The sequence below is a fragment of the Monodelphis domestica genome, chromosome 6 (genome assembly GCF_027887165.1).
Source record: "Monodelphis domestica isolate mMonDom1 chromosome 6, mMonDom1.pri, whole genome shotgun sequence".
Lineage (NCBI taxonomy): Eukaryota > Metazoa > Chordata > Mammalia > Didelphimorphia > Didelphidae > Monodelphis > Monodelphis domestica.
The window spans coordinates 251,546,173-251,556,521 of record NC_077232.1 but is presented as its reverse complement, the minus strand read 5'-3'; the positions used below and the strand labels follow the sequence as shown (position 1 = coordinate 251,556,521).

Genomic DNA, 10,349 nt, shown 5'->3' with positions numbered 1-10,349 from the left:
ACCCTCACTGGGGCTGTCTTCTGTGGATTCTTAGTAGTTCCATGAATTTACGACTTGGGGTTCAAATCTGCTCTTAAAGAGATAAACAAGGAACAGCTCAAGGATGTGGCTTTGAGGAAAGCAAGATTTGGCTGGAGTCCTGTCAATGGTTTTGGAAATCACAGCTTGGTGTGGCCTGGAAGTCATAGCTCCCCTACTGGGCTTAGAGTGTTTTGTCTCCTTTAGGCTTAAGCAGCCAGTGCTATAGCGTTGGGAAATTTGTTAGGAGTCCAGGATACCGCTGTCTCTTCCAATAGCCACTTATTTCTACAACCACCGGATGGATGGTTGTTTGCAGAGCAGAAGAGCCCTGGGGCCTTAGGCACAGGCATAAAATGAACGAAATGTATCTTAATTTTTCCTGTATTGTGCTTGCTACCTTTTTGTACTGGTTGACTTTGTTTCTAGCTACTTAGTGCTGAATCCGATTTCCTCCAAATTTGCTTCCTGCTTTCCCTTTCACTTCTCCCTTAAGGGAACTGTTTTCTGTTTGAATGCAGACTCCTAGAGGATAGGCATTGTCTTTCTTTTTTGCCTGAATTTATACCCCTGGAGCTTACAAGGTGCTTAGCACAGGGGAGAAGGTGCTGAGTAAATAAAAGCTTGTTTCCTTCAAAAAAAAAAAGAGCCCTAATCCAGGTTTTGGCATATTCTAGTCCTATGACTATTAGCAAAACACGTCTCTTGGTTTGCTCATCTGTAAAATGTGGATATTAATAGTTGCACTACCCAACTCACAAGGGTTATGAGGAAGCATATATATATATATATATATATATATATATATATATATATATATATATATATATATATATATATATGTAATTTACTTTGTTTTTATTTTGTATGTGCTTAGGTACTGATTTATGTAAACACTGTCTTCCTGGGCATTTTTTCATCCAAACCCTACCTCTTCCCCTTCCCATGCAAGTCAGGTTAGTTTTTCCTTAAAAGGTATCAAGAGTATCCTGGAGGCTTGTTCAGTTTAGGAGAAGAAAGGCTCAGATTACTGATATATCTTCCTCATTTGTTGTTCTTCAGTTATGTTCAACTCTATGTGACCTCATCTGGGGCTTCTTTGGCAGAGATACTAGAATAGTTTGTCATTTCCTCCTTCAGCTCATTTTACATATGAGGAAACTGAGGCAGTGAAGTGACTTGCCCTGGGTCACACAGGTAGGAAGTATCTGAGGCTAGATTTTAGCAGATGAGTCTTCCTGATTCCAAGCCCAATGCTCTGCTCTATCTTCTATGCCACCTCACTGCCCCTCTTCCGCATTGCCTAGGTATAGAAACAGCCACAATGACTTCTGAGGTCTTTCACTGATGACTTATAATGATTTATGATAAGCAACCAAATAATTTCAAGAGGTCCTCTAAGCCTAACTTTTGTTTATGATGCTTTTTCTGCTAAGACTAAGTAAATCTCCTTTTGTAAACTATTGAGTGACTTACAAGTAGTTAATTTTATTCTGGTAGCAAATCTAAACTATCAGGTGATTCACTTGGATCAGGTCCAGCTTAGAACATTACCCTAATACAATGTGAGTTCCTTGAGGGTAGGCATCCCAAATACAACATAGACAAAAGAGAATTCCTTTACTTCCCCCCCAAAATTCCACCCCTCTTCTATACTGCCTGATTACTGTAGATGGTACCACCATCATTTTTGTTACTTATGTCCTTCTTTCTCTCATCCCACATATTCAATTGACAAATCTTGTAATTTCATTATCTAGAATCTTTCTTGCTTTCATCCCCTTCTCATCTTTCAAATAGTCAATACCTTTGTTCAGACCTGTATCACCTCTTACCTGGATTATTACATTAGTCTCCATTTGGTTTTTCTGTCTAGAAAAAATGACTTTTCTAAAGTCTGAACATGTCACCCTATTTAATAAACTCTAGTGGCTTCCTATTATCTCCAGGATAAAATATAAAGATTTTGTTTGGTATCTAAATATGTTCACAATTAAGTCTCTTCCTACTTTTCCAATTATATTCTACTCCCTCCCATGTACTCTAAGGTCCAGATATACCAGCCTATCTGCAATTCCTTACACATGATATTCCATCCACCATCCCTATGCCCTTGCACTTACTGGCTATTCCCAAGGTCTAAAATGTTCTCCCTCTAAACATTTGGCTTTTAGTATTCTGACTTCCTCTAAGACTCAGTTCAAATGCTACTCCCTTCAAGGAGACCTTTCCTGGTCCTCCTAACTACAAGTACCTTCCATTCCAAGACTATCTTCCATCTACTTTGAATTTATCTTGTATGTTTTAATTTGTGTATGTTTTCTCCCTCATTAGAATGTAGGATCCTTGAGTAAAGAGATTATTTTTGCTCTAGTTTTTTAATTTCTAATACTTAGTATAGAAGCAAATACTTTTTTGATTGATCAAAACAGTTGTAAACCTCATAATAGCTTAGAAATGTAAACTATTCAGATGTATTTGGGTAACTCATTTCATTGATATTTTGGAAAGATGAGAAAGCAATTAAAAATACCTAATGATTATTTTTTAAGATTAAAATCTGGGGGGGGGGGTGTTCTGATGCTTGAGTCTACTTCCTTCAGTAATCCTGCCCCAAAGTGCCACTACCATCACCCCATCTTTCACTGAGTTCCTAGCATTTAATTAGAAACTCCTAGATGTTGGTTTTTTTGGGTGTTCTCTGCAGGGTGGGAATGATATCAGTAGAGGAAGTGAGCAAAGTTCCTTGTCTGATCAAGCAGTTAGAACTTCTGGTGAGGATGCTGTCCAGCTTCCAAAGGGAGAGGACCACAGAGGTAGGTTGAAGAAAAGATTGGCATTTAACTGGATGGGGAAAACTCTATTTTCACATCAACTTGACAGTTAGCATGAATTACTGTCAAATACTAGCTGTCTCACTTGTGGTCCTCACTCTACACACTGAATAAAGGTGTCAGTCTCAGTTCCTTGTAAATTAATTTACTTTTTTGCAACTCAAATAGTAAAAAATATCAGGGGGTTCACTTCTATGGGAATTGATATCATTGCCCATGTATTGCATTGACTGAGTTTCCCTCTAAGGCATTGGTTCTCAAAATGTTTCATCTCAGGGACTCCTTCATAATCTTAAAAATTATGGAGGAGCTCACAGATAGCTTTGGTTTCTGTGGATTACATCTACCAATATTTCTCAGATTAGAGATTAAAATTTCTTAGCATTATTATGAAAATAGTTTCAACCTTGTAGACCCCCTAAAAGTCTCATTGGGAACCTATAGCTGTAGTGTTCCCAGCCCACATACTTTCAAATCCATTGCTTTAGTGAAGGAATAACAGATCACCCTTCTTTTTTTGGGTGAGGGGGGATTTTTACCTTCTGTCTTAGAATTGATACTAAGTATTGGTTCCAAGACAAGAAGCAGTAAGGGCTAGGTAATTTGGGTTAAGTGACTTGTCCAGTGTCACACAAGTAGGAAGTGTCTGAGGCCATATTTGAACCTAAGATCTTCTATTTCTAGACCTGGCTCTCAAGCCACTGAGTCTCTTAGGTGTCCCTGGATCACCCTTTTTTTACGCACTTTATTTTCAACCATGAGATCAGACTGAGACTTGCATGAACACAGAATTTAAGACAAACCAAAGTCATTGTTTGGATTAATATTTTAATAATTACACACTTTTTACATTATGAAAATAAGTCATAAATAGTGTAAAAATAATTCTGAAGATCAACTTCTCACAAACTAGGGACCCCCTAGACAAGTTAAAAAAAAACCTCAAATAAAAAAGTGAAGAAAAAAAAGGAAAATCAAAGCAATATTTTCAAACCAAAAATCAAACCCATGCTGTTTTTTCTTCTGTTTCAGCAAAGTCAGACATAAAGGTTACAATGAAGATAAAATAAGTCATCAAAATGTAGCTTTGCTATTATTTACATAACTGGGAAATCCAGATTTGTGCCATATTTACAGTGATAAGACACAAAATATCCTTAATATAATCAATGACATGAGACTGGCCCATTGAAGGTATCAAACATTAGTAGTGTCAAGCTTGCCAAGACGTTTTGCATTTTTCTCCTGTCATGTAGATCGCGTGTCTTCTGCAATACAAAAATAACTGCACATATTGATGAACTTAAAAAAGTAAAAAATAAAAATATAATATTTTCCAAAGAAAAAGATGGTCAGATACATCTTTTACAAATGTTAATAAGTTGCACAGTATCCTATTTTCCCAAACATGTACAACAACAAAAAGAATATCCACACAAAGCGTTAACAATATGTAAAACATCTTCCATGAATCTAATTCAATAACATTTCTGAGTTGTGTGTAAATGTCAACTGTATTATGGGAAATGCTGATAATTTTTGGTTAAGCATCAACAAATGATGAAATTAAAGTTCTAGACTGAGTAAGATCTGCAGTTTACCAAGTAAGGAAAACTCTACATGGTAGCAGCCTAACTAGCTTGCATTTCTTTCACTTAAAATTTAAAGATGTAAAGGAGCATTATATTTCATTGCTATTCATTCTGTAGGAGATTAGTATAAATTCATCCAGAAATTCAGGTTGGGGGGTTGGTGAAACCCTACTACAGGTTTCAGTGAATCCCATGAACCAAGCCAATGCTGCAGAAGGGCTTAGCATCCTTCTTTTCATAATAAGTTAGCAGGATTGCAGTAAATGCTTACAAATACTGGTGATACTTTAAACGTGTTATTCTAATTGCAGCACACATCACATCATTAAATCTGTTCACACTTGACTCGAACCATGAGTTCCCATACAGAACCAAACTTCTAGAGGTACCGAAGTTTTCAGCTTAAAAAATGAAAATTGAAATAAGACTCTGTAGAGATCAAAGGACTCTCCAAGCTCATCTTCAAGACTTACTGATAAAAAACCAACCAGACAAACAGTTTGATTTTCAAGTGGTAGAACCAAGAAGCTTGAAATGCTGGTATCTGTTTGTCCACCATGATGATTTCATTTATTGGAAGGTGCCCAAACAGCAGAACAAAAATTTCTGAATAGGGCCATACTTTTAATAAGATAAACCTTGAAAATGAGAGTTTCAATTTTTCATGCTACCCCAGCAGCATATAAAGAGGGAGTTTGGAGGGGTTCGAACATTTCAAAATGCTATACACAATGCTTTTTTCATGGTTGCAGGCATGCTGATTTGACCATTTTCCAAACTTGCATTTATAATACATGTTTGCTATCATTAAAGAAGCTGGATAAGAAGCTGGATATACAGGTACTCCCTGACTAATCAGAACATTACACACGGATGAGAAATTCACCAAAAAGGGAAAGGAAGTTTGTATATAGTGCCAACAACCTCTGTCATAGATTTCATTTCCCAAAAACATTATCCAAAGAAAAAGGGAAGGGAAAAAGGACTATTCGCTCAAGCTAGATTGAGACTAAGATAAATGACAACCAGAGAAAATATATACACATTTGTGTCCCGTGTTCAAGTATAGGTAGTGTGTCTCATCTTGGTCCCTCGAGACAGGGACTTGGGAGGGTGAGTGTGAGAGCTGATAAATACCTTGGGGGAGGGGGAGAAATAAGATAAACCATGAAACCCAAAGTGAGAGGATTCACATTTTACGTAAACTCAGGTCAGTGAAACATGGTGGCAGTTGGGCAGAGGGTGGGCTGGCCATTGACTCCCCATCACTGCGAGTCTGCCCATTTAAAAGGATTCCCTTCCTCTCCCAGCCCCAAATTGGCTAAGGAAGGCTGCCAAAGAGGCAAGATATGACCCATCATAGAGCTTACTTCTCCCTTCCAATAAAAATATCTTAGCACTGAAACAAGGTCAAAATCGGTTTAAAAGACCAGTTCTGTGTTTTCAGAGGATCTTCTCTTTTTAAAACTAGCTAAGCTTGATTTTTATACTCAAAACTTCTTTTATGCAGTCAACCCCTCCCCTGATTTCACTATCACAGACAAAAAGGTCCACAAAGAAAATAGGCACCTTTCCAAAATCTGTCTCCAAAAGACATAACTAGCCCTTTGGATCACATTGCTAGTCACTCAAAGAGACCCTCATGCTAGTAGGACTTCTCTAGTCAATGAAATGGATAACCACCTCTTTCGGTGGAAGACAGACTTCAGCCTTTGAAGATTGGAAAGAAAAGTTTTAGATGAGAATGTGAGTGGTCATCTGGGAGTATTTGGTGCCTATATACTATATATGCCTACACACCCAAGTGTCCTTTCTCCCTGGGTGGAGAAGTACCTTAGGTCAATTCCCAAGTACACAGAAATCCGTTTCCTAGCTTTCTTTGTTCATTGAATAAAAATCAGCACTGTTAAATCAGTCACAAAACTATATATGCAGATAAGGTGGAACAGCCCTGTACAAAAATTAAAAACAACAAAACCAAAAACTTTATGGGAGGCCATCCCACTGGGGGATAAGATCAAAGAAAGTTCCTTTGTATTCTGTTTTGAATCTATGCAAACTCTAAGGAGTAATTAATCTCCTCCACTCATTTCTATAAGAGAAACAGAAAGAAAAAAAAATCTAACAAGGTGGAAATCTACCTGCCAAATTCTTATACTTATAGCTCTTTTCTTAAAGACTCCAGAGCTCTAGCCTCTTTAGGACTCTGTTCAACACTGGCTTAAGACAAATTGCTTCAGACAAAGAAGACCTCTTTGCCCCATTCACCCAAGTCCCCTCCATCCTAACCTCTGCCCTAGCACAAAAGATTCCATGATGCTCCTCAAAGACTCCCAAGAATGCTGGATGGGCCTCGGGGTGGAATGTTACTGAAAAGTTACCAATTGGATGAATTAATCCAGGGGTTTGATTACCTGGCCCTGCCCACCCTGGAAAGAAGTCACCAAGGAATAAAGTGGCGTGGGAGGGAGAACAAGAAAAAAAGAAAAGAGTACATTTGGTATGATTGATCATTCTGCTACATACTGTAAAAGAGAGATCATGGATCCCCTCTGAAATGCTGGCAACTGAATAAAAAGGGAGCTGGAGATCATCTGGCTTTCCTTTCGGTTATTGAAAACGCGTGCATGGAAGGGGAACTTCCCTGTGAAAGGACACACACTCAAGAGGGGCTCTAAATTACAGCATGGATCAAAAGTATAGACCCGTCTCCACCGAGACTTGTTTTGAGGTAACCTTTCCATTTTGAATAGCCAAGAAAGCATTTCCTTTTCAAAGCGTCCAAGAAATAGACAGCCTGAGATGGTTAGGGGCTTTGGGACAGATAGGTGGAAACAGCTGCTCTATTTGTGAAAAAGAGCTCTGCCTGACATCTTTCTGATAGCTCAGATTTGGTCTGTGGATAAGACAAACATTCAGGTACGTAACCATAATTACAAAAGAATCTGAAGAGAGACACAGCTTAGCTCTAAATAGAACCATAAGGAATAGAAAGCAATTCTGCACTGGGAGAGGCGCCTGCAGCCGTGTTTCAGGCAGAAAGTGAGTGACCTTACCTAGTACATATTTCCTATATGGAAGGAGAGCACTGAAATTAAGAAAAGGCATCACTTGGATGCTTAAGAGTTAATTTGTCAAGAGTCAGCCTTTCTTCTTGAGCTCTTTCTAGCCATCTTCGATGGGATCGTCACTCCAGGTCCACTGTGTCACAGTGCTGGACAGAAGAGAGTGTCTCTTAAAGAATGAGAATACTCAAAGTTAAAAAAGTAATGTTTTCAGAAGCAGGCTCAAAAGATTTGAAGGATTCCCTCCTTCAGAACTTCAACATTGGTCACAACAGAGGTGTAAAAGAAAATGGAAACAAATACTTGGCGGAGCAAAGGGCCAAGGAAATGATGGTGGCCTGAGGGCCCAAAAAAAAATCAAAAGAAATGTCAGTTTCCAAAACCCTGCAGAAAAGGTTCAACAATGGATCTTTTCTCCAAAAGTACACTGTCCAATCGCGTTGCAGTATAGACTGTCCAGATGAACTTGGCCACTTTACTCTGTAGGAGAGGGTGGGATCTTGACTTCTCATCAAGGCCCGTCCTTTCTTTAGCAACCCTAGTATGCATCATGGTGATCGCCAGCTGTCTCATTCCTCAGAGAGAAGGTTGGTTGTTCCAAGTATCTCCTACCCCAGAAGAACCACTGAATATCTCCATCCTCTTTCCAAACCACCCATGTTTTTCAGTTGCGAAATTCTTTTTTTTTTTAATTGTATTTTAAAATGGAAAACATTTTTGTTCTCCTTTGGGTGTTTGCTTTTGTAAACCTCTTCACTTCTTGGTCACACAAGAGACAGTGTGTGATGTTGAACCTGGCCGCCTTTTACGCCTTCACCGCCGGGAGCGGTACAAGGAAAACTGTTGGTGGGCAACAGGCCCGGCACCTTGTGTTTTCAACCAAGGTGGCCTGTGGGACCCCACAAAACTGGAAGCTGTCGCTCTGCAGTCAGGACTGCAGCTCCCTCAAAATACAAGACCTTTTGTGTGTTCTTGCTCCACAGACTTATCTCTTTTTGGCAATAAGCCATGGCGTGACCCCCTTGGGAAGGACAAAAGGACAAAAAGTTCAGTGTTTGGGATCAGAGGTGTCGGCAAGCAGCAGGTTAGCATTGGGCAAGCAGGGTAGGCACACACTTCATGCTTTTTTAGTTTCTCTCAACACGGTAAGGAGGACGCAGGTCAGAGGCAGTGGCCAAAGTGAATATGGATGAGAAGACATTCATTTCTACGTACAATCAGTCAGTACCATACATTTCATAGCCTTTAGTCCATATTTGGTCACAATTTCATGTAAACTATTAGTTCACGGAACCTATTGTCCATGGACATCCAATGGAAGGGAAAAAAACATGGCAGGCGTGATCGCTCTCTCTCTGTGCTGTTTCCACATGGCTACACATCATCATATGTGTGTGAGAGAGAGAGCTCTTAATCTGTGTGTTTTCAGGTTTCTCTCCACATGCTTTCCTAAACTGCCTAACTTCAGATGTAAATGAAGAAAAGATGTACACATGGACCAATTCAAACAGGTAGAAGCAGCTACATGTAAACATATCTCAGACTTGTAAAATCTATATTTCATTTTCCAACTATAAATACAAAATGTAGAGCATTATATACACAACTTCATGCTTGGAAGGTTAGATTCATCACTGCAGAAAAACAAACAAACAAGATCAATAAGTAATATTAGTAGTCTGGAAATTTAGCCATGGTAAACTTGGTGAATAAAACATTCACTAGCTAGAGATTATTGTTTATCAATAAATCCCCAAATGGATTACTGTCACAGAAAGCTTCCTCTTTCAGAGAGATCAGTGCTAGCCAGCTAGGTAGTACAATGCAGGGAGCACTGGGCTTAGAGGCAGGAAATTTCGAGTTCAAATTTGGCCTCAGATACTTGCTAGCTATATGACCCTGGACAAGTCACTTAACTTCCAAGTGTTTTCATTTTCTTTTCTGTAAAATGGGGATAGTAATAGCACCTACCTCCCAGGGTTGTTGTGAAGATAAAAAAATAAGATGGAATTTGTAAAGCACCTCTTTGTAAGTCTTAAAGCTCTTATGTAAATCTTAAAGCTATTTTAAATACTAGTTATTATTACTACAGGCAGCTAGATGGTACAGTGAATAGAGTCCTTTTTTCAAATCTGACTGTAGATATTGTATGTGACCATGGGCAAGTTATTTAATCCTGTTTTCCCCAGTTTCCTTTATCTGTAAAATGATTTGGAGAAGGAAATGGCAAACTACTCTAATATGTCTGTCAAGAAAACCCCAAATGGGGTCTCAAAGAGTGGGACACAACTTAATAACAACAAAATCATTATTCATGAAATCTTGTTTCTGGTTCAAAACCAAAACTATTCATATAGTCTATGTGTCCAGTCCTTTACTATGCTAGTCTAGCCCTCTTGGGAGCTATGGAAATATCTGTATGTGGTTGACCTATTATTCCCTTTTGCCACTGGTAGAGCAGTTTGTGAGTAAAATGTCTTCTTTTAGCCTGTGACTTATAGAGTCATTGGATTCATGTAGATCTGTGGGCAGCACCACAATGTGCTAGACTTGTCATCATGAAGACATGAGTTCAAACCCTGCCTCAGCCACTTAATAGTTGCATGATGCTAAGTAAGTCACCTAACATTTCTACCTCATTTTTTTTTCATCCATAAAATATGGTGGCTTGACTTGATTACCTCTAATGTCCCTTCTGGATCAAAATCTAAGATTCTTTGATCCTCTTGAAAGGAGGCGACAATTTCCTGCTAGATGGCTCCATTCTCAATGGAGACTTGTGACTGCCTAGACCAAAACATCCTTCCCATGTCTCTCCCTCCTCAACTCCATCTCTTGAC

The 10,349-nt window shown here is 38.9% G+C and overlaps 1 protein-coding gene across 1 annotated transcript in view; it reads right to left on the bottom strand.

The window, feature by feature from the left end:
• Positions 1 to 3,663: 3,663 nt before the first annotated feature.
• The window catches only part of COL25A1 (collagen type XXV alpha 1 chain), a 592,248-nt gene continuing 585,562 nt past the window's right edge, over positions 3,664 to 10,349 (bottom strand). Inside the window, exon 37 of the mRNA XM_056803096.1 lies at positions 3,664 to 9,143. Coding sequence (XP_056659074.1) covers positions 9,141 to 9,143 — 3 coding nt within the window. The 3' untranslated portion in view covers positions 3,664 to 9,140. The remainder of the gene's footprint in view (positions 9,144 to 10,349) is intronic.